This window comes from Cornus florida, unplaced genomic scaffold (assembly GCF_030987335.1).
Source record: "Cornus florida cultivar Cherokee Brave unplaced genomic scaffold, ASM3098733v1 CherokeeBrave_3.0.0_Hap2_Chr11, whole genome shotgun sequence".
In the NCBI taxonomy this organism is placed as follows: Eukaryota; Viridiplantae; Streptophyta; class Magnoliopsida; order Cornales; family Cornaceae; genus Cornus; species Cornus florida.
Window position 1 is genome coordinate 93,576,034 of NW_026775581.1, and position 24,519 is coordinate 93,600,552.

Below are 24,519 nucleotides of genomic sequence, written 5' to 3' on the forward strand. Positions count from 1 at the left end.
AAGCCGAGACTATGGTTGAAAGCAATTTTATATATATATATTCTGAATATTAATTGCAAATGTCATTTTCATTCTCTCTTTTTACTCTGAGTTTAATCCAATTTCACCTTTTTCTAACCTTGAGTACTTTATGTAATATTTTTGGGCTATAAAATTTCATTAACCATAACTTTATTTTTTTGTTACCAAGCCTATGGTTTAATTGTAGATTACCCAAATATACTAGGCTTTGTCGGTTCAACAAGAATATATAAACTGACTCTTTTTATAAAAAATTAAATTAAAAAATCTCTAATGATCAACCATCATAATTAAAAAATCATGCATTTGGACCTAACATGCTTTGTTTCTACCAGGAAATTGTTAATTTTATATAAAACATTATCCCAAATCCCATGTGAATGATCAGCCCTATGATCTCCTAGATAGAAAGAACTTTTAGCCATACAAATTATGCAAATAAATGGAATCACTTTCCAAGATTCACTTGCAAGAGCTAGCTAAGAAAACATGCTTTTATTGTGGTTGCTTCTTGTTTGAGATATCAAATCCATTCTTTCACTTTCACAGGCATTTTTAAAGAATGGCTAAAGTCTCTTTTTGTCACTTAACTGCTCTCTAGTATTAATTGTATCATGCATGACATGTTAACAAATTGATCATGACCGTCGGTTCCATAATATGACTTCTGGGATTATTTATATATATATATACTTCCTTTTCTAAATCCTTCAATGGGAGCTTGACAGGTTCATTCAAGATAACAGGAATGGGTGAAGATTTTGATGTTACAAAAAACAACTGGTAGTTCTAACAACCATGAAAACAAAGAAAGTCATTTTTAATAAATTACAGTTTAATTTCCACTCTCTCTCTCTCTATAAGTAAGAGGTGACCCTACCAAATGGAAGATCAGAATAAGAATTTTCCAATGTGGGCCGTCTATATGTTGTATTATGAAGCAGACTTTGGCCAAATTGCGAATGTCACACTCATCAAAGGTGGGAAAAAAGAGCAAGAATATACCTAAAGGTTACTGATGAAAGCATGAAAATTCTATGCTTTGTTGCTGATGTGTGTCAAATGGTTTTTTTGGGATAAAAAAAAGAAAAGAAAAAGAAAGAATTGATTTAAACATTGGAATGAAGAAATGTATACATGTTGGCCTAGCTTTTATATGGATGACAACGAATTAGGAGGCATGAAAATTTATGTGGCCGCCATATAATTATAAAGTACCAAACTATTACTACAATGGGGACAATGATTAAATAACTATTCACATTGAATCATTTTAGTTTAATTTAAGTAAAACCATAGAGAAAAAAAACAAAGAAAAAGAGAGGATATGTTTGTGTGTAGTATGAATTGAACAAGGATCCTTTCACTCCTCATATTTCGATCGGTCAATCTTGAGTTACATTATCATCAGGTCAAATTTCATGTTGGGAATTCTGTTAGACCTAAATTTGTAAGTGATAGATTTTGACCACACAATGAAATGGCTGAAGCTAGACCACAAGATTGAGATTTGTGAAGTCTTGGAGAGAAATTTAGCCCGAGAGAATCCAAATTCAAATAAAACAATCTATTATTAATTAAAAGATATATGGTATTTTCTTACCTGCCTGATGAATATTCTATATTCAATGCAAACCGAAGTGGTAGGAAAAATTTGATCTAAAATATTGGTTTACTGTTACAAGGGGTCATTTGTCCCACATTAGATTCGAATAGAAAAGTGATTGAGCATAAATGGGAAATATGTAACATTGCCCAACAGTTTGATCTTTTGGGTAAATGGGTAGTGCCCACTCATTAATATCAGAGTCAAATTCAGTCCTTGATCCGGTGTCACGTCTGCGGGTAGGTAAGGTGGCCTGACCACAACGAGAGTATTGAGAGTCTAAGACTTGAATCAGATTAGATCTATAGCAACCTCAAAATAGTTAAAAACTACATAAACAAATAAAAATTTGGAGCTCTTATATCAAGAAAATTGATGTCTGATAATGATGGTTGACATGCCCCTGATAAAATATTTTATCAAATTGGAATTGATATCACTAAAATATTTTATGAAATGCACTAGAGACCATGTATATTAGGATGTGCATTTGAGACTCTAGATAATATGGTTGTAATCTGGAAGATTGTAAAAAATGAAATAAGGACCAAGAACAATCACATAATCCTTTAATATTTGCAAATGACCTTTGTGGTTCTGAGAGTGCCTGCATTGGATTTTCTTTTATCAATTTTTATTAATTAACAATTTAATTTGAAACCCTAAAATCTGCTCTCTCAGTAAGAATTTATTTCTTTTTGCCGACTGCGCCCTTGATCTATAATTTTGACACATTTGGTTTGTTTCAAAATCATATTCTTGAAAATGATTTCATTTGTAAATTGATGTCGAGAGCACATCATTTTATATTGATGAACAAATTTCGAGCTCAACCAACGGAAAATGAAAATACTAACAACTTTGAGAACGAAACTTAAATTTTTTTCTAATATCTCTAAACATCTCATTCGGAATTTATAATGTAAATTACTAATTAGAAAATACCTAGAAAAAATATATATATTTTTCATATAATTACTATTATTCCTGTTTTTCAAAATGGAGAAAGAGTCGCTTTTAAAAAGTAATACTCCGTACAAAAGAGTCCTTCACTAATCACTTGCATGTTGAGCTTATAGATGCAACTGGAGCTATTCAACAAGTATTTGGAGGATTCAACAAATGAACATTGTAATTTAAATGTGCATAAAATTATTTTACATCGACCAAGTGAATAGTATTTGTTCACCAACTAATTGGGCTTAACATAATTAGAACCACTTGATTTGTAGACTTGATCAGTTTCAACAACTTTCAATTGATCGATCCAACCGATGATTAATGAGCATCAGAAAAGTTGATGCACCCAGGTTGGGGGTGACAAATTATTACACGGCACGATAATACGACACGAGTTAAAAGGGTTTGAGTTTGGCATAAACGGATTGTGTTATAAAAAGGTCGACACGATTAACCCGTTTACTTAACCGTGTCGGGTTATGATTGAGGGATTCAACCCGCGTAATCTGTTTATGACCCATTTGACTCAATATATTATAATTGTGAATATGACCATAATGATTTATGTAATATGTTACCTGTCTAAACCCAATTACTATAATAGTTAAATCATTTCAACATAAATCTTGTCTATGTCTTATGATTTTTCTTTTTATTTTGAATATTTGGGTTAATTATGACAAATTTTTTCTATTATTTAATATTTGATTAAATATTAAATGTCTTGTTTTGATAAACAGGTCATTAAACGGGTTATCGCGTTTACCTATTTAATAAACGGGTTGGGTTAGTGTTGAGAATCTTAACACGATTATTAAATAGATTAAGTTTGAATTTATCTATTTAGTATAATACCCTTATATTAACACAGATATGAATATGACCTATTAATACGAATTGTTATCCCTAATCAAGTTACGGTGTCCATATATAATAAAAAAATGATGGACCACCCTAGCTAGCATGAGTACTATCATTAATACAATCCATTGTTACAAGTTTCAAAAACTACATCAAAATGTAAACCGGTACTTGAGAAACAACTGTCATATCCCCCGACCATTCTGGGTGACCTTGCCCTCATAACTTTACAGGATGATCGTACGCTATATAATTCACTTTGTTTTATATATATATATCATACACTCACACATTTGGACAATACAAACATATATTTAATACACGTGTAAGGATGGTGCTTAGTACACACCAACATGGCAACATACCTTCCATGTACATTCAATATAATACCCAATTAATTTACCGGAATATATATAATATTATAATGCCCAATAACAGAAAAATTTCCATAGGAGAGTTGTGTATATTGGGCTTGCTCATTCTTAATAAACTTTATATATTGGGCGCATAAAACCGAGAAATTATAAGACAATTTTGGACAAAAATACTTAATGCTCTAAATACATTTTTATTTACGCATCAAGAAAAATCACCAATATTGAACGTTTTCTTGTTGAAGCCACTTAATTAGTCCAACTGATGTTCAAATCTTTTTATTTTATTTATTTTTATTTACTAGTCTATTTTTCATAGTAAAAACACCGACCAGGAAAAGCCAAAAGGGATGACTTCAGCATTATCTAATAAATATATATATAAATATATACATGTATATATGTTGATATATATATAAAAGGGAGAGAGAGTGTGAGTGGCAAGCGGCGGAGAAAGCTTTGTTATAGGAAGGACCACTGACTTTAAGAGACAAATATTAAAGTTGTGGAGGTGTTTAAGCCCAAGGTAGCATTAGGCGTTTGTTTTACACGACCGCTATGTGAATGGGTGTGTGTTTCTGACTTCTTGAGATGGTGTCTGGACTTGGCACATTTGGGAAATACAAAAGGAAAGATGCGGTCCCATTTTGGAGAGAGAGAAAGAGAAATAGATAAAGAGAGAGAGAGAGAGAGAGAGAGAGAGCATAAGGGATGGATGGAGTGCTTTAATAGGTGGTTTAATTAGAATTAGTTGGAAGTATTGGAGTATTGGACCACCTCATCTCATCTGCTCCACAAACTCTAATTTTGGGAACATTTTTGCACAACACACAAGCATCTATTCTTATCTCTGTCTCTCTCCTCACTTTCTCTCTCTAGAAAAAAAAACTGTGTTATATATGGTGAATGGTTTTGATCAAATTTTCAGGCCCACCACAGCATAAGAACTGAAAAGTAAAACCCATCTGAAAAAGCCTGGAAACAACTCCAGTTTAAGATTGCAAAACAGGGGTTGGTGTCCTTTCCAATATCATAATATATATATATATATATATATATATATATATATATATATATATGTATTTTCTTTTTCTTTTTTCTCAACTATATATATTTATATATGCATATTCATGTAAAATATGGTCATTTATGTGATGGGTTTTAAGTTTTAACTTTTAAACTTAGGAGGGTTTTGAATTCTTGCAAAATAAACATAAAACGTGTCATATGGCGGCTTGTAGCATATCTACCAGGCAAAGGAAGCAAATCTCTTTCATTTCATGGTCCTATCCAAGTGTAGTTTCATGTAATATACTCTCCATATTTACAAATTACTAGTATTTTTTGGTAGGTAATTTAATTATTATTTTAGGACAGATATTTTAAAATAAAATTTGTTGATTTTAATCAATTTTTAATTGATGGGGGTATGAAATAATTGAGGTAGGGTTTGATTTGTAGGAAGTCTATTTTGGATGTATTTATATCATGCTGCATTGACCCACTAGAGATATGAGATCGAGGAGAGAGAGAAAAAAAGAAGAGAGAGAGAGAGAAGAGATGAAATGATGATGATCATAGCTTGGAAGTCATCATCACTTGTATGACATCCGATCTTCAATTTTCTGAGGAGATATCTGATCTTCCTTTCTAGGTTGGCTTTCATGGCATACCATATCATGTTGGCTCATTAAGAGTATAACTAGTCTCTGGCACCACAAAAGGAGGCCCATTTCTCACCTCCACCTTCCGCCACCATTACAACCACCTCCACCACCACCTCCATATATCAAGATTCACATACCAACATAGTCCACTCTCCTACAATCGGTACTCTCTCTTTCTCTGTGTGTGTGTGTGTTTTTGTGTGTGTGTAAAGAATGAAGCAAACAAGATTTTTGGACAAAAAGGTAAGATGTGTTATGAATATATGTGAACTTTATTTGATTGATTTTTGCTTTGTGATATTCTGATGGATTTTTAATTGCAGAAAGTCGGAAATCTTCAATACTAACCAGATTACAGAAGCAGAAAAGAGCAAGAAAAACAACATCAGATTGTGAATTGATTGTTTGGCAAAGTTGTGGTGAAGAGAAAAAAACAGAAGGAAAGAAAGAAAGAAAGAATTAAAATAGGGACCATGGTGGTTTCATCCAGTGGCTATTATTACTCAGAGTCTTCAACTAGCAACCCTAATATCCAGACCACCCATGCGGTGAACCAACAGTTACAGAGCTTTGATCAGTCCAACCCATCAGAGATCTACAACTTGGCCACAAGCATGGAGATGATAGGGTTTCCACCGAAGAATAATCTGCAGCAAGGGTTCTCCGGCAAGCCTTCGTCTTCGATGACAGTGGACGTTGAGTCCACCAGCAATCATTTTTATGATCACTTCAACAAGGGTAGTGATTTCAGAGGTGAAGAGAACCACAACCACCTAATGGTGGCACCAGATCAGTCAACAGCTTGGCATGCCACTACTAATACTGATTCATCATCTATGAGGTGTAGTGTGTTTCCTCGTGAAGGTAATGAAAGGCCAAGTCAAGGCCTTTCACTCTCTCTCAGCTCCACCAATCCTTCCACTATTGGGTTACAGTCTTTTGAACTGAGACAACAAGATGACATAAAGTTCATGCCTTCAAGCTCTAGAGATATTGGGTTCTTTGGTAAATCACCATCCATGAATAATATTCAACAACATATGGTGCAAGATGGGTTTTTGGGAAAAGCTGCAAATCTTCAGAATTTAGGTCAGTTTCAGATGAGGAACTCAAAGTACTTGGGTCCTGCTCAGGAGCTTCTGAATGAGTTCTGTAACCTTGGAACAAAGCAGCAAAGTACTGGTCATGACCCACCAAAGATAAAGCCCCACAAGAGCACCACACAGTGGCAGATGGATGAGAATGCAAGTGGTTCGTCTTCTAAAAAGTCACCTTTGAACACCCTTGAATTCCTTGAATTGCAGAAGAGAAAATCAAAGCTATTTTCCATGCTAGAAGAGGTATGTTTATGTGTGTGTTTGTGTGTGTTTTGATTCTATGTCAATATGTCATATCATTCCACAGATCAATATTTTCTTTTACTTCATCTTTTTATTGCTCACAATACACGCACACATATACATCTCCTATAAAAAGATATGAAATAGTTGAAGCACAGCACTAACGTACTGGTAAAGGGTGGTTGATTCGGCTCTCTCAGACTTGAAATCTTGAGCTAATTGGGCGACTGAGGGCCTTTCCATTAATGTTCACATGGTCATGATCCATTCGGCTACTTTCATTTAATTTCAGAAACCTCTAATCCCTTTTCATTTACTTTCTAGTAGCCTTCTTAAGTACGTACTTTCATTCTATCACTCCAATTTCCTATGTATTCTCTTATGTAATTCTCAAACCTCAATCAGAAAAACTTCTAATTTTTATAATTTTATTTGGTTCAGTTTTCTGAAAATGGAATTGATTTCAAATAACTTAAAAATAAAATAAAAATTCATTTGATTAATAATTTTTTTAAACTATTTTCTGAAAACCGTAATGGCCTAATTTTAAAGTATAGTTCTCTTATGTACCATTTATTTATTTATTTTTTGTGTGTGTGGTGTAGGTGGATAGAAGATACAGGCACTATCGAGATCAAATGAAGGCTGTAGTTTCGTCTTTTGAGGCTGTGGCGGGAAATGGGGCGGCAATGGTGTACTCGGCCTTGGCTTCTAAAGCCATGTCAAGGCATTTTAGATGTTTGAGAGATGGGATTGTGGGTCAGATCAAGTCCACCAAGAAGGCCATGGGAGAGAAAGACACTGCTGCACCCGGAACAACACGGGGCGAGACTCCTAGGCTTAGGCTTCTTGATCAGACTTTGAGGCAGCATAGGGTATTCCAGCAGATGAGCATGATGGAGAGTCATCCATGGAGACCCCAACGTGGCCTACCCGAGCGAGCTGTGTCGGTGCTTCGAGCTTGGCTCTTCGAGCACTTCCTCCACCCGTAAATATCTTCCCCTTCTTTGTTTTATTACACTGATGAAGTCCTCATCACACACACCCACACACACACCAGTACATAGATGAGTAATGCCATTCATATGGGTTTCACGTGATGTCATTTTATAAATATTTATTGGTTAATTAATTTGCTTTTGTTTTTATTATTGGGATTGATTTTTTCTTGTCGAATAGCATTTTTTCATGTATATACTTGTCAGAGAATTGATTTTTTGCTAGCATATATCAAAGTTTTCTCCAAACAAAAAAACAACTTGCAGTTCTGAACTTAGTACTGTTAGTTGCTATATATATGTAACCTATGACCTTTCAAAAAATATATATATATATATATATATATATATATATATATGTAACCTCTGTCTCAATCATTCGTCTGCAAAAAAAAAACAAGCCAATTCTTTGGTAGTCTCTGTCCACCATTATTCAGATTCCAATAATTTTCATATTATTTTGAATTAGATAGCATATTCTTTTTCCTTTCTGATTTTTTTTTTTTTTTTTTCGTAAGAATTTTCCTTGCTGAATTTGCTTGGACCTTTCTGCTATATTTGTGTGGATTTGATTCTGTTGCAAGTTACATATATAGGACCCATCTCTTTCTCCTCTCAATTCTAAGTAGTACTGTGTTCTTCATGAAACTTGGCAGGTACCCAAGTGATGTTGATAAACATATATTAGCCAGACAAACTGGTCTCTCAAGAAGCCAGGCATGTCATCATCTATCTGTAACTATTTTAATTCACCATGAATATGTTTATATTCTCAATGGGGCATATAAATCTTCCTAGAATCCACAGTTTAAATGTATTTATATTTTATGGTCACTTTGTTTTTAATACATGCTTTTATTTATTTAAAATGCATATGTTTTTTTTTATTTTATTTTTATTTTATTTTTTTATTTTTTTATGTATGTGCTTGTTCAGGTATCTAATTGGTTCATTAACGCAAGAGTGAGGCTATGGAAGCCGATGGTGGAAGAGATGTACTTAGAAGAGACAAAGGAGCAATTAGACAGCAACATGGCCTCGTCCTCGGATGGACTAATTACAGCCATGCTTGACAATTATGGTCCAAAGCAAAGTCCTCGGACACAGCATCCTGATCAAGATCTGAAATTGAAATCTGACCAGCTCGTTGGAATAGATTCAGAGTGCCTCTCTTCCATCATCAACAACCAAGAGAAAAACGACGGTACTAAAAATAGTAGTAAGAGCCCTCAAAATCAGCAGCCTCACAACTTGCACCACCAGCAATTTGGCAGTGTCACGGGCACGTTTGGTGCCATGGAATTGGACTTCTCCTCATACAGTCATCGCTCAGCCGGGGCTGTTTCTTATGGTAATAACGAAAATGAGCATCGTAATTTTGGTGGCGCGGGTAGTAACATTGGTGGCTCCACTTTGACATTGGGTTTGCAACAGCATAATGGTGGGAATAATGGGGTGAGCTTGGCATTTTCACCCACATCACAGAATTCTCTATTCTACAATAGAGACCACATTGAAGATTGCCAGCCAGTTCAGTATTCGCTTTTGGACGCGGAGGGACAGAATTTGCCTTATAGGAACTTGATGGGTGCACAATTGCTTCACGACTTGGCCGGATAGAAATAAAAGCAGAAAGATCAATTGAGCGATGATCAGCTGGCCGGTGATGTTTGCCGGAGTACGTACTTGTCAAATGATGGCAGATAACTACATGGGATCGATATAGATAAAAATACTTGATACATATATATATATATATATATATAAAGCTATACCTAATTGGGGGGTTAGATACACTGAAAATACACTCCACACTTCCATGGCTAGCTAGTTATTTTACATGTTTTTGTTGCTTAATTGGAAGATCATTTTGATCACAATTAGGCTGGACTATTGGAAATGCCAGTGGTTAATGCTGAAATTAGTATATACAGATATTTCTTTCCTCTTTTGGGTAGATTATATATGTAACTGAACAAATTAACATATTATATTAATTGGCAAGGTTCTCTCCCTCTCAAATCTCAATACACACACATACACAATATTGGAGATCTTTTGATAGCCCAAGCTAACTGATTACATCATTTTGTGGCTGTAGTTTGAAGCAAAGTTCCGTTTGTTGTTGGGGCACATGAAGATTTTTTTTTCTTCTTCTTCTTCTTCTTTTTTCTCACGGCGACAATTAAATTAAGCTGGAAAATTGGTTAGGGTCCACATTTTTGGAGCTAGAATATTGATTAAGACTCTTGGTTTAGATATTACAAAATTATTATGATAAATATATATATATATATATATATATATATATATATATATAGTTGTGGTCCCTTAACCATTTTCCAAAAGATAATATTTCGTGCTCGAAAGAATTGATAGCTTTTTCATTTGTGTCAAGTGTGGGATTGTTTATGATAGCCACCACTTTTTGCTGGTTGGAAGATGCTTTCATTTAACTGCCTTTTTAAAGATTACAAGTATAGAAGGTGATAGCTATATATATATATTTTTTTCGAACGGTAGGTGATAGATATATATTGTGATGCCGTTTATACCATGAAAGTGCTATTGCCCGCCTAAATTGAATATGCAGGCAATGTTACTTCTCCATTGCAGACACGGTCCCTACAAGATCAGAAACTTCTTAATAATGCACTATTAATTTCGGGTTATTTACACACACAAACACACCCCTATATTGTTATCATATATATATATGCATGTAAATCTTATCAGTCCTTTTCTGCTTACCTTGGTCAAGATAAGCAAAATAGGTGAAACAATTTTAATTACTTGAAGCATTTACAGATCATTTCAAATATATTTTAAATTGGTACAACTATATATAAGCATGGTCAATTAAGGCTCAGTTTGGTTCAATAAACATACAAGGAAGGACATTGAGTGTACCAATATATAGTACCAAAAGAGACATGAATAATGATTAATGTATTATTGGATTGCTATGTCATGGAAATTTTTTGCATGAAGTGTGATGAATGAGCCAATCTTAGAATTTTTGTTTCCTTTTGTTTTCAGAAAGAACATGTATTGAAAAAAATCCATTAGTCCCGTGACTCCCGTCAATCTATCAACCCAATAACAGTACGTGCATCATGGAAGAAGAAATAAAATGGGACTATAGATCGAATTTAAATTAGCAAAGGTGAGATAATTATAAGTCTTCCGTCCTTTTTTACCAGCATTACGACCGTGATCAACATTGGGTAATGATCTTTCATAATTTGTGATGACTCTGTGTTTTGTCTTGAACTCCTTTCATATGCATCGACCTAGCACAGTATTATTAGCCTCTTGATATACCATGTGTTTGAAATCAAAGTAGAGAACGGATTTTTGAAGAAAATGGGTAGTTTTACACTGGTTCAACTTGGATGAAAGACTAGGGCAGCCTTACTCATACGGTATTTACCTTTCAAAAAAAAAAATGAAAAATGAATTCTTACACTTCGATCCATTAGGTAGTTTCAGAGGATTGTTTTCGGAGAAAATGAGTTCAATTCTATTAATCATTCCATTGTCAAAACTCTTACTCTTTTTTGTTGATGAGCTACAAAGATACCTATTTCTATAAAAATATTAGTTATGCCTTTACAAATACAAATCATATTGGCAATTGCAATATGAAAATTGTCTTTTAGGATTGCTTAGGAGATCTATTGGTCCCGGCCCACGAGCTTGGTTCCGTTAAGCTATTGGCCATTGGTTACTTCAATCATTTTTACAATCAAATAACCAAAGCATAACTATTCTTTATGCTTTGTTCGGTAAGAAAAAAAAAAAAAAAAATTAAATGGAAGGGAGAAAATAAAGGATGGATGAGACATTTTTGAGAAAAAGATTGTATATTTCTTCTTTTTGTTAGGTTGGATAATTGAGAAAAGAATAAACTCATAATTTATTATGCTAGTTGTAATTATTTTAATCATTATATCAAATAATATTTATAATATTGTAATTTATAAAGGATAATATTGTAATTTAAAACTTGTATACTTTAGGATGGTATTTAATTTTAAATTTTTATAACAGTATACTTGTCTTTCTTCCTTTCTTCATCCCATTTTTAGGTGGATAAAAATTTGTATAGGAGGAATAATTATTTTTCTTTCCTTGTATCTTTGCCGAACAAAGAAAGTTATTCTTTTCTTTTTATTTTCTCTCCACACCTCTTCTTTCTTTTTTACCCAACACAACATTAGTTATTTAATTATTTAAGGTTTGGAGTAATCGATCACCATGGAATTGAGGAAATCATTCCAACAACAATTAAGAGGGTTAACCGAAAATGACTTGTAATGTACAATTACTATATTATCCTCGTTATTGCTATTTTTGAAAAGTTATATATATTAATATTATTATATGGATTAATTTATCATTTTACAAGAATTATTCAGTTTCATTCATTAAAGGTCAAATTTGGCATTTTAAAAAACTTATATGATGAAACTAATGGTAGGATTGAGCTTAAATCTGACAAGTTCAAAAAACACAAGTTCGGACTCAACTCTTCATTATTTTGAAAAAACTATGACTAAGCTTGTATAATAAGAAGAACCATTTGAACTCAATTTAAACTCATGTTGAATTTTGCTAAACCTAATTCACGAACTTATACAAACTTACACAATTTTATTAATGAACGTATATGTTCATGGATTTATATAAACATGTTCACTAACTTATACCAACTTACATGAATTTATATTCACAAGTGTTTAGATAACTCGTTTATTATATGAGTGTTGACTTTAAAATCGGTTAGCTAAAATTGATTTAGAAATTTGGTAGTGTGGGCGTGCCAAAACCAACAATGTGGTTCAAATGTGTGTAGTTAATTGTAGTCTGTTTTAAAAAATAACTAACAGGCAATTATAGGAGAAAGATAATATAAACTACTCCGAGAATTCAATTTGCCTTCATTAAAAGGACTTTTAATAGTGAATGAATAGTAACAATTGTGAAAATAGAATAGGGGAAAGGAAGTAGATATAGAGAGAGATAAATGGAAAGATGTATAGGGAAAGAGATTAATAAGAATAATAAGATTGCTAAATGGGAAAAGTAGAATTAGGAAGGGAAAGTTTAAGAAAGCATAATTACATTAAAATAAAGATTCATTTATTTCATGTATAAGCTTTCTTTTCCACAAATCCACAAATTCACAATAGTTGAAAAATATGATAATATGTCTCTTCCTTTTTTGTCCCTCTATGGGTTGTTTTTTGGCCAAAGGCCCACACTGTACTCAAACTTTTCATTTATAACAATTACTTAAAATTTTGAAACAAAAAAGAAAAAAAAAAAAATCACGTAAAGTTTGAGCACAATACAATTATCCTATCATATAATCACATACGGAACTGCCACTTCATCATTCAAATACATGTCACGGTTGCCACCTCACTGCCCATGTAATTTGTCAAAATGGGTGTCAACAATAAACCTAAAAATTAATTTATTTACTTAGTGAATCGCCATAATCAAACTTAACGTTAAATTCATTTTTAGCATGAGGAACCCAAAGGAGTGAAACGAAATTTTTACTTTTTTTTATTTTTTTATATACAAAGCTTTCTTCATAATTTACCACTAATTATTTATGATCCAAGAAGTTTTATATCGAGGAGAGGAGTTGCCATGGATCGACCCGTCCAACTCGCCGAGTCACACCGACTCAGCGTTTTGCAATTCACACTTATACAGGTGTTAATTTGCAAAGACACGACATATTGTCTCAACTATCAACTCTGACCCCTCTCTCTTTCGGACGAACCAGTTCTGCAGTTTGGCGCTGCCTTGAGGATCGAATATATATAGGGCGTAAGTTTGCTATTCTGAGGTATATTGCATCAACGAAACATAATTTCTCTATCTATGTTTGATTTCTTTCTTGTAATCTGATTGTAAACCTAAGGTTTTAAGATTGCAACCACATTTTGCATCTCTCACCTTGGCTACGTCTCACATTTGCGTGATATCGTTAATTAGGGTTTTTGTTCTTAATCTTCAATTCTCTTCGATTCCGATTCCTTACCACTATTGTGCGTGATCATCTCTTTACGTTTATACAAATTTATTTTTTTATGCATATAAACACATATGTGGCTCTATATAGATACCTGAGCTATAAATCTGATGAGATTTTTCAATCCTTTCCGGTATTGGGTATTGAATTAATCTATTATTAATTAAATCAATATGTAATTGGAATCAAAGTTGAATATCTTTTTCTTAATTGTTCGAGAATTCTATGTTATATTATTGCAGGACTTATTGTGTTGAGAACTTGTCGGTTTGATTGAATTCAAGTGGTTCGGTTCTTTGCAAGATGGACTTAGTGTCTGGTTACAAGGTATTATGCTCTCACTAGTTTACTACCCTGTGTTAATGGCATAAAAATATGCTTTTGAAGAGTACAATTCATATGAATATAGACATGAAATGTCGCGGTGTGAATATATTTTTTTTTTTATCTTATGTTGACATGTGATTAACTTACAAATTTGTTGTAGGGAGTTGTTGGGCTTGTATTTGGAAATGAGGGTTCTGGTTCAAGTGAAGATAGGTAAATTTTTTATGTTCATGCTAATTGTTATAGTTAAAGAGTTTTCAGCTGGGTATTGGTTAAATGATTATGCAATGCAGGACCTGTATTTTCTGTGCCTTTATCCTAGGTTGATTAACAGTTCAAGCTATGGCTTACTTGCAGTTCTAAACAATTTGTTCTTTTTCATTGAAACGAGAGAAAAAACGTACTAGCTACCTCCGGGCCTTTATAAAAATTGAATTGGTCTATACATGCCACTAGCTTAACTCTATGAGAACTTTATTTGTGCCCAAATGCAGTATAACTTGGAACATATACAGAACTTTGTGTTTTGGTGTCAATACTAGTTGTGGTGGAATGATGCCGTTCCTTACTTCACTGAAGAATAGAAGATTAGGCATTGGAACTCTTCTGGATCATTTTCGTTTTTTATTTTATTTTTCTAGTGTTAATTCTCAAGAAAGAAACATTGGTGCTGACTATTACATATATTTTTTTTCTTTCTAAACTCTAAATAGTCCTCAAAACATTTTGTATTCTTGTATGTGTACTATGAGAAGAGAAGAGAGAGAAGAAGGATATGTTTTCTTTTTTTTTTTTTTTTTTTTTTTTTGGGGGGGGGGGGGGCACAAAATAAAATATATATATAAAAAATATTTCCAATAGTTTATTGAATATTCTGTCAGGTCAATTCTATTACTACTTCCAGGGGGGTTTTCTTCTATGAAGCCTTTTGTCATTTTTACGCGTTTTATAATATATCAAGCTGGAATTTTTTTCATTGATGTACATTTATTTGTTCTTTATCGAAGAAATTATGCTATTGTCCATATATGCCACTATTCTATACTACTTCTATTTCTAAACATTTTGTTCTTAAATTCTTAATTTTGTTGGACTTATTTTATTCAATTATTTGTATCTCTAGCTATGTTGAACGCTTGCTCGACCGTATAAGCAATGGTGTCCTGGCGGAGGATAGGAGGACTGCTATTACCGAACTTCAATCTGTTGTAGCAGAAAGTCATGCTGCCCAGCTAGCTTTTGGGGCAATGGGTTAGTAATTATTTCTTTTTGGATAAAATTTGATGCTTTCTCTTACATGCTTGTTACATATAATAATCTATTCACTTCTTTTGCAGGCTTTCCAGTACTTTTGAGTGTCTTAAAGGAGGAGCGAGATGATGTTGAAATGGTTTGAGACCTTCTACCAGTAGTCTGTTGACTTAATGTCTTTTTCATATTTAGTTTTGTACCTTTCTTGAGAAATAAATGTCATGGTCTCTGTTTTAAACAAATAAACTGGAAACTGAACCATAAGCATTCCACTGTATGGCGATTCGATATTAAGGTCCAGTTACTTTAACTTTAAAGTAATTTTTAAAAAATAAATAAATGTTAAGAAGAGGAAGACCTTCACTTCAACATTTAATATCATGTAAATGCATAATCAACATCTGAAATGTAGCATTTTCAGAAACACTCTTAGTGTATACCACGTTAAAATTTTCTTGCAGAGTACAGTGTTTTTGGATACTCTTTAATCCCGTTGTCCATTTACAAATCCTATTATCTTTAATACTCACTTAGAGAAGCTTCAAGGAACTGAGTTGTGTTAATTATTGTGGTTACCCATCCTGCTGCATCAGACCACCTCTTAATGCTGCTAATGGAAAATAGTGTGGTCCTTTCTGCTTTTACACTGTAGTGTACAATCTTTATAATGTGTTACCCATCCCATTTTATATATCATAAAATGACTGATGTTGCTTCGGAGGCTTGCAGGTCCGAGGTGCTCTTGAAACTCTTGCTAGTGCTTTGACTCCAATTAATCATGTAAAAGGGCCAAAGAATGAGGTTCAACCAGCTTTAATGAACACTGATTTGCTTTCTAGGGAAGCAGAAAGCATTTCTCTTCTTCTAAGTCTGTTGGTGAGAATTAGATATTATGATCTTTGAACCTGAATAATGTATCTATTGAATTTTATTTTATTTTGCCTATACCTGTTCATTTTGTTAAGTATGTTTCTGGCAGTCGGAGGAGGATTTCTATGTACGGTATTATACACTTCAACTTCTGACGGCCCTTCTTACAAATTCTCCAAATAGGTACTCTTTCCATGGCCACTTTCTTTCTTTTTAAAATTTTGGATCATGGTAGAATAGAATTTACTGAGTTCCTGTTCAGGTTACAGGAAGCCATTCTGACCATTCCTCGTGGTATCACTCGGCTTATGGATATGCTTATGGATCGTGAGGTATGAATTTTTTGCTGTTTATTTAATTTTATTTTCAAATATTTTATAGTTTTACACCATAGTTTGACAAAAGTTTACGAGTGTTCTGGACATAACCTTGATAATTTCTTGTTCAATGTCCTAAACATTAGCCATTCCCAAATAATTTATATTTTTATACCAATAATAGAAAATTTATCACAAGTTATTGTGGATGTATATATTCAGTAGCCTTGTTTATTTCTTTTTCAATGTCCTGAATATTAGGCATTTACTTTTATCTAAAAAAATTCCTGAACTGGATTTTGCCTAATGGAACTTCCTGTCAAACAAAAAATGTGAAGTTATGTCCTTTTGTCTTGTTCTTCTTGTTGTTGGATGCTGAAAAATGTGTGGCTACCTTCTAGGTTATACGAAACGAAGCCTTGTTACTCCTAACTTACTTGACACGTGAAGCTGAGGTGAGCTCTTCATTCTTTTGTTGTCATTTTTGTTTTCTATTTCTGATCCAATCTCAAACTCTTGGTACCCTTTTTTGGTTCTGCTTCACTAACTGATATTCACAATGTTAGGAAATTCAAAAAATCGTGGTCTTTGAAGGTGCTTTTGACAAGATTTTTAGTATTGTAAAAGAGGAAGGGGGTTCAGAAGGTGGTGTCGTTGTGCAGGTGATTACTGAACTGCAATTTGTTCATTTATATAATTGTTTGTTTTATGGTTCTGCCATTTTCCTTTCTAGGTTTTTGGCTAATATTTCTCTTGCTATGCAAGTGATCTTTTGAGAAGAATTAGTGGTATTGGTCATCTTTCCTTTTATGCCACTTTAATATTTACTAAGGTTTGAGTAGTTCACTTCAAACTGCTCAAAGTGAATGTACTAAGTACTACGAATTACATAAAAATTCCAACTTCCAAAGATTCCACCTTAGTTTCTACTTCTAGTGATTCCTGTAATGCCCTTGTCTACATTTTAACTTGGTTTATGCTTGATGGTTTGCTGCTCTTGCGAACCATCTTGCGTGCACCATCTGCACCTTAAGAATCTTCTACCATCATCTAATTCTGATTGTGTTGAATTCTCATTCATATTTTCAAGCATTTGAAGTGCACTGTGAGGAGTTTAAATATATGACTGATAATGTTGCTGATATATTTGTCATTGCACAGGACTGTCTCGAATTGTTGAACAATCTCCTATGTAACAATGCATCCAATCAGGTTTTGGGCTTTCTATTGTTTTCATTATAACTGTGCAGTTCTTTCTGTTGCTAACCGTGGTCGGTATTCTATAGGTACTTTTGAGGGAGACGTTAGGCTTTGATTCCATATTATCAATTTTGAAGCTCAGAGGAAGTACATACAAATTTACCCAGCAAAAGGTTAGGCACTCAATATATTTGTAACTTTAGTCAGTTTCTGTAACTACTGTGTGCCTGTGTATACACCATGTATATGAATTTATATATGCTATCACATAATCCTTACTGGTCATTTTTTCTTGTCTTTCAAACTCATATCATGCCAGTAGACGATAAATCTACTCAGTGCGTTAGAAACCATTAGTTTGCTGATTGTTGAAGGTCCGGAAACTGAGACTGGAAAAGATGCCAATAAGCTGACCAACAAAACAGTCTTGGTTCAGGTCTGTTCAGAATTATTATATGCTTTAATTTATACCTAAAGAAGCTTTTAGTTTATTAACATTTCTCTAATTAATCTATTTTATTGGTTGCAGAAAAAAGTTCTTGACCATCTATTAATGTTAGGAGTTGAAAGCCAATGGGCTTCTGTTGCAGTGCGTTGTGCGGTAAGATCTGCTTTTGATTCATCAGATGTTTTCTTCTTATTTATCTCTTTCTTTCTGGCTTTGTGTTTGTGTGCATGACCTTGTGCATCCAGTTTGTGTGTGTTAAAAAGTTACACTTCTAATGATGGAATGCATGCAACTCCAGCTTGGATGCTAGGTTACTTGAGAAAGCCAATATGGATTTTTGCTACAGATTGCACAATCTACATTGTGGAACATCTTTATCTCTTATATATCCAAAATGTTTAAAATGTATAGTTGTTTACAAGGTTTTATTTTATGAGTACTTTTTTACACGGTTAAAGAAAAAAATGCGGTTTTAGTTAGCATACGTTGTCCTGATTGAGTAATTCAAATGAGGCCATCCCCGTCATATGACAGATGTGAAGTATGTGGCACACCATGTACCTTTCTTTCTTCTGCATATTATAAATGATTTGTATTACTGGTACCATTGCTCTGACGAATGAAGAAAATGTCAGTCTCTCCTCATGGTCAGCCTTCCAGCACATCCTTGCATATTGAGTAGATTGTTTGTGTGAATTATGCAGGTCTCTAATGGCTGAAAACATAACAAGAAGCCTACTGTTAGTAGTCCATGGTAGTATTTTTGCTCTCCAAAAAAAAAAAAAGGATTCAATCATAAGATCATGACAATAATAATGCCCATCAGTAAAGCAAAATGTCATTTGAACTTGTGTATGTGTGTTGGAGAGGGGTGGGAAGTGCTAATTAACTTCTTCTTCTTCTTCTTCTTCTTATTATTATTCTTGACTTGTTTATTTACTTCTCCCTTGGTCCTTCACAATGATATATTCCTGCTTATTTTAAATGGTTTCGTGAAGGCTCTTTAGCCTTTGATAATCTCCAAGAGGAGGAGAGAAAAGAGGGAGGGGGGGGGGGGGGGGGGGGGGGGGGGGGGCGCTGGTGTTGTGGAGGGGAAGGAAAAAAAGGGAATCAAGTGTGCTACTAAGGCCATGCTTTACTGATTTGAATGCATATGCATGAGCTTTACATTAAAACATGTCGTGAGATATAAAGAATGTTTATTGGCCATAACTTTACCTACATAGTACAATAAAGATATTCTGGCTTTCAGCTAGCTGAAAATAGGATGGCAAGCAAAATTAAGTATTCTCTGGGGCTGCTAATATTCATGAGAGGCTTTGTAACAATGTCAGGCACTTCGATGCATTGGTGATCTGATTGCTGGTCATCCTAAGAATCGTGATGCCCTTGCAAGTAAAATTCTTGGAGAAGAGCCAAATGTAGAACCTGCTCTGAATTCTATCCTTAGAATCATCTTGCGAACTTCTAGCATGCAAGAATTTCTTGCAGCTGACTATGTTTTTAAGAGCTTCTGTGAGGTCAGTAATGCATTTGTTCTGAATTGGTCATCGTGTTATAATTTCAGTTTGTTCATACATTCTTTTTCATATACTCTTTTTGTTCTGTTCCTTCTTTTTTTTCCCGTGTGCCTCTATGTGCATTGAAATTGTTTTCAATTATATTTATATGCCTGCTACATTTCATTTGAAGCAGAATAACTCTGATGGTCAAACAATGTTAGCATCCACATTAATTCCACAACCGCAGTCAACACTTCATGCTCCGGTTGAGGAGGATGTGAACATGTCCTTTGGAAGGTTGTTTGTTCCCTTTCATTCTACACTGTATTTTTCTTTTTAAACTAAGAAGATATTGAGCTTTTATGACTTGATTGAGCTGAACTGAGAATGTGCGTTCTTCAGCTTTTCTGGCTAGGACTCGCTGGCTCTGATGATTAACTTTTCAAGATTTTGTTTCTTTGCAGCATGCTTCTACATGGTCTTACTATGAGTGAAAATGACGGTGACCTTGAGGTAAAATTATACTTTTCTTATGTCATTTTAAAATTTTAAAGACATTAAACATCTGGCCATTGAGTGGTTCTTCTTTATTGTGGAGGAGTGCATTGGTGATCCATTGTTTTCATGCGTTGGATAGTACTCAGTATTAGAGTATTTAATCCCCCATTTAGTATTTTGATGCATTCGAAAAGGAGAGAAATAGGAGAAGTTTGAAGAACTTAAACTCTATTTTCTTTTTGGGAAATATATTTCTATATATAGTAATCAATGTTGCTACTCGTTTTGTCTGGTTATTCAAAATTGTTCATAGGATCATAATTTCCTGTCTGCATCACAAACAGCTCGTTTTTTTCTCTGTTTTGTTGTTGCTTAGTGTGTGAGAACCATCTGGCTAATATTTTTGAATGCAGACTTGTTGCAGAGCTGCTAGTGTCCTTTCTCATGTGCTGAAGGACAACATAGAATGCAAAGATAGGGTATGCAGTTTATTTCCTTGTTTATGTTTTTTTAGATTGTACTACTATTAGGATCTTGTCATGGAACATCTGCTTTAGAAAATAATTTTCAGCAATTTAGTTAAACTTTCTTTGAGGCTTTACTTGTTCTTTTTCCCCCATCTTTTTTAAAACATATAATTTAATGCAGGTTCTGCGAATTGAACTTGAGGCACCGATGCGTTCCTTAGGAGCGCCGGAGCCATTAATGCATCGTATGGTGAAATACTTGGCTCTTGCTTCTTCCATGGAAAATAAAGATGGAAAATCAAGCACATCAGGGTTTTTGTATGTTCAACCAATTATCCTGAAATTGTTAGTCACTTGGCTCTATGATTGCCCTAGTGCAGTGCTATGTTTCCTAGATTCACGTCCTCATCTAACATATTTACTTGAGTTGGTATCAAATCCATCCACAACTGTATGCAGTAGAGGGCTGGCAGCAGTTCTTTTGGGAGAGTGTGTCATTTACAATAAATCTGGTGACGGTGGAAAGGATGCTTTTACCATAGTTGACGCTCTAAGCCAGAAAGTTGGTCTCACATCATACTTCTTGAAGTTTGATGAGATGCAGAAAAGCATTCTATTTTCCTCTTCTAAACCATCCCAGCCCCGTAAACCAATGACAAGATCAACTGCTGCTAGTATGGCAGAGATTGAAGATGTTGACGAGAATCAGTTAACTAATCAGAAGAATGAAGATCATCCACTACTTGGGTCGATATTTGATGCTCAGTTTGTTAATTTTGTTAAGAGTTTGGAGGCAGATATTAGAGATAGCATTGTGGAGACTTACAGTCATCCAAAGAGCAAGGTAGCTGTGGTGCCAGCGGAGATAGAACAAAAGGGTGGGGAAACTGCTGAAGACTATATCAAGCGGCTGAAATCATTTGTGGAGAAGCAGTGCTCCGAGATACAGGTATGGTCATTTGGATAATTAGTGTTTTCCTATAATTTCTTAATTCATATTAAGTTTTACTTTCTGAACGAAAAATGATGGTCTAGCATTACACTTTTATTTATTTATTTTTAAATTCCCAATGTCCAAATTATGCAACATGATTGGCCTAGGTCGTAGTGTTTGTAGCTCTCTCACTAGTAGGTCCTTGATGACTTCTTTCTTTTCATCTGGTGTTCTCTGTTCCTTGGAAAACCTTGAGAAACCCAAGTCAGCAGGCCTCAATTCAGTTCAAACAGTAGACAGACAAATTCTTTCTGACCTAGTAATTGATTATTTAACAAACATGTTACTGGTTGCTGCATGAATAATAGACGATGCTAAATTCACCCAGAAAGGGTAAGAAATTTTGCTAACCTTTATGATACCATCATAAAATTAGCTTATAGTTGCCTCTATTCTCCCGATGCTATCCGTTAGTTGGAGTTTGGATGAATTTCTTGTGATGTGGGCTAGAGCTCTTCTTGTTGGGTATTGTAATCTTGCTGTGTTGTTCAATCTTTTAATCGCTTTGACGTCATACTTAAATTACCTTCCATTTTGTAGTAAGCCTTCCCGCACACCTTTCATAGTTTTGTTTGCTATAATAATGTTAAAATTAATCATTGCATGCCATGTCACAGTTGTGGCATGGTGCCTTAAGTGTATTTTTCCTCCCATCTTCTGGATATTTACAAAAGACAACTTCAAAATGCTTGCATTTTAGATGTGGGATGAAATACTTTTGACATGGTGTTTTCCCTCCTTTTTTTTTTCAAAGGACCTTCTTAGTCGGAATTCGTCTTTGGCTGAGGATTTGGCCAAGATAGGTGGAGGTGGTTCTTCCTGGCATGAGCACAGAGCTACTGGGGGCTCAGAAAGAGTCCAGACCGAGACACTCCGGAGAGATCTTCAAGAGGCCACCCAACGGGTAGAGATGCTCAAGACTGAGAAGGCCAAGATAGAATCTGAGGCTTCCATGTACCAAAATTTAGCTGGGAAGATGGAGTCGGATCTGAAAAGCTTGTCCGATGCTTACAACAGTCTGGAACAGGCAAACTTCCATCTAGAAAAGGAAGTGAAAGCTTTAAAGAGTGGGGGAGCCACGGCATCTCCAGATATTGAGGCAATAAAAGCAGAAGCAAGGGAAGAAGCCCAGAAGGAGAGTGAGGCAGAATTAAACGATTTACTTGTCTGTCTTGGGCAAGAGCAGAGCAGAGTGGAGAAGCTAAGTGCAAGGTTGTTGGATTTGGGGGAGGATGTAGAAAAGCTGCTTGAAGGTATAGGAGATGAAGTCGGGCTTCCTGAAGATGGTGAAGAGGAGGAAGACTAGTGGTAGATTTGTGTTACAGTTTTTATGTTTGAAGTCATTGCGTTGTATTCTTCCACCGTTGCCCAGGTATGGCTGATTGTGTTGGCTCTTTGTACATCTGGTATTTAATTTATGACATCGAAACCCATGTTCAATGTGATCTTCTAAAGTTGAATTTAAATTATTTTACTTAGGACCTGCCTGGATCATCATAGTTTGGGTAATGATTTCAAAATTCACCCTTTAAAAGGATTAGAGTTGTGAATTAAACTATATACTGGGTAGCAAATATTGAAAATCTAGAGGTGCACTGAATAAAAATCATTTTGTTTTACATAGAGCATTTGACATTTATCTATTATGTTTTTTCACACAAATGTACAGGGGTGTGGTTGCCTCACCTTCAACCCAATGGAGCAGAAGTGAGGAAAATTACTAGGCAGAGAGAAAATTTTGCCAGCAATGTCATCTCTCGAGAAATTTCACTACATTTTTACTCACATCTCATTCTTAAATTTTAGGTAATGATTTTTTAGCTTTATACATTGTTTGACGATTCCATTGCCGGTTCAAATCCAAGGATAAAAAATAATGACAAATCGAAAGGGAAATTTCTGAAAATATCCAATTCCTAAGATAGTGTTTTAAAATCTTGCAGTTCCAACACCTTACCTGAACTCATTTATTATGTGTTTCCATTTTTTTGATCAAGTGAATGGATTTAAGAACACCCTTAACCGGAAAGTAGAAGTTGAGGATAAATAATCAACTTGTGAAAATGTTACTCAACGAAATGGAGTAATAACTATCTTATTCCACGAGACTCAGCGAATAACTTTGTTCATCCCTTGTTGGCAATAACTAGAATGTAACATGTTTTGTGTTATTGGTCTCGATTTTTGAACAGAAAAGTACACCACACAAATGTGAGCCGGACAAAAATTATACAAATTTAAACTGGAGAGCTATATATTGTGCACATACGGTTTGGATGAACCGGTGCACTATGCATTCAGCGTCGAGCTCATTCGAGCCGTACGTAGTGCGCATACGGCTCGAATGAACTGGTGCATCTACGACTCGAATGAACTGGTGCCGGATCGGCGCTTAGGAGGTGCCACTGTAAAGGGGTCCCAATTTTGGAGGGTCCCCAAAAATTTTTATGTGCCCATATATGTAGTATATATAATGTGAAAAATATTTTATTTATAAAATGAATTGCAGTTCAGTTGGTGAAGGCTACATGTAAAGCAACTTATTTTTAATACAGCCCACTTGTAACTTATATATATATATATAAACTTAGGTCGAGTGAAGGAAAATGCAGCCTAATCTGACTTATTTTTAATGCAGCCCATACAATCCAATCAACCCAGCTTACTTGTAACTTAGGGCCGGCCCTAGCTGGTGCATCATGTGTCAACGTTCACATGTGGCCGTTGAACGGCTGAATCCACAATCATTGTGACATGTGTAAAACT

The 24,519-nt window shown here is 34.5% G+C and overlaps 2 protein-coding genes across 8 annotated transcripts; both read left to right on the top strand.

Annotated features, from left to right (window-relative positions):
• Window positions 1-5,301: 5,301 nt before the first annotated feature.
• On the top strand, window positions 5,302-9,841 carry LOC132286983 (homeobox protein BEL1 homolog). 2 transcript variants are annotated; one of them, XM_059789432.1, is made up of 5 exons: window positions 5,302-5,732; window positions 5,813-6,829; window positions 7,435-7,817; window positions 8,484-8,544; window positions 8,764-9,841. In XM_059789432.1, exons 2-5 carry the CDS (start codon window positions 5,963-5,965, stop codon window positions 9,445-9,447), a joined length of 1,995 nt encoding a protein of 664 aa, XP_059645415.1. In that variant the 5' UTR covers window positions 5,302-5,732; window positions 5,813-5,962; the 3' UTR covers window positions 9,448-9,841. The 2 variants fall into 2 exon arrangements, with proteins under 2 accessions (XP_059645415.1, XP_059645416.1); XM_059789433.1 differs by having other exon boundaries at window positions 5,302-5,652.
• Window positions 9,842-13,567: 3,726 nt separating this feature from the next.
• Window positions 13,568-23,671, top strand: LOC132282273 (golgin candidate 6). 6 transcript variants are annotated; one of them, XR_009471743.1, is made up of 21 exons: window positions 13,572-13,693; window positions 14,122-14,206; window positions 14,367-14,419; window positions 15,330-15,457; window positions 15,544-15,596; window positions 16,187-16,333; window positions 16,437-16,510; window positions 16,590-16,659; window positions 17,046-17,099; window positions 17,211-17,306; window positions 17,806-17,856; window positions 17,931-18,017; window positions 18,167-18,280; window positions 18,374-18,445; window positions 19,627-19,812; window positions 19,988-20,091; window positions 20,259-20,307; window positions 20,706-20,771; window positions 20,941-21,708; window positions 22,508-23,125; window positions 23,423-23,671. XR_009471743.1 is itself a non-coding variant. In XM_059783880.1 (20 exons), the coding sequence occupies exons 2-20, from the start codon at window positions 14,183-14,185 to the stop codon at window positions 23,057-23,059; spliced, it is 2,748 nt and encodes a 915-aa protein (XP_059639863.1). In that variant the 5' UTR covers window positions 13,568-13,674; window positions 14,122-14,182; the 3' UTR covers window positions 23,060-23,231. The 6 variants fall into 6 exon arrangements, 5 of the variants coding, with proteins under 5 accessions (XP_059639863.1, XP_059639866.1, XP_059639865.1 ...); XM_059783880.1 differs by lacking the exon at window positions 23,423-23,671 and having other exon boundaries at window positions 13,568-13,674; window positions 22,508-23,231; XM_059783881.1 differs by lacking the exons at window positions 13,572-13,693; window positions 23,423-23,671 and adding an exon at window positions 13,741-13,895 and having other exon boundaries at window positions 22,508-23,231.
• Window positions 23,672-24,519: the final 848 nt, after the last annotated feature.

What these genes read in the sequence shown, in the direction of transcription:
- LOC132286983 (XM_059789432.1), top strand. Translation starts at nt 5,963, where the DNA reads ATGGTGGTTTCATCCAGTGGCTATTATTACTCAGAGTCTTCAACTAGC. An exon ending in TTCGAGCACTTCCTCCACCC is followed by an intron (nt 7,818 to 8,483) that starts GTAAATATCTTC and finishes GAAACTTGGCAG; the next exon opens with GTACCCAAGTGATGTTGATA. An exon ending in CTGGTCTCTCAAGAAGCCAG is followed by an intron (nt 8,545 to 8,763) that starts GCATGTCATCAT and finishes GTGCTTGTTCAG; the next exon opens with GTATCTAATTGGTTCATTAA.
- LOC132282273 (XM_059783880.1), top strand. Translation starts at nt 14,183, where the DNA reads ATGGACTTAGTGTCTGGTTACAAG. An exon ending in ACTTGACACGTGAAGCTGAG is followed by an intron (nt 17,100 to 17,210) that starts GTGAGCTCTTCA and finishes TCACAATGTTAG; the next exon opens with GAAATTCAAAAAATCGTGGT. An exon ending in AAAATGACGGTGACCTTGAG is followed by an intron (nt 20,308 to 20,705) that starts GTAAAATTATAC and finishes TTTTGAATGCAG; the next exon opens with ACTTGTTGCAGAGCTGCTAG.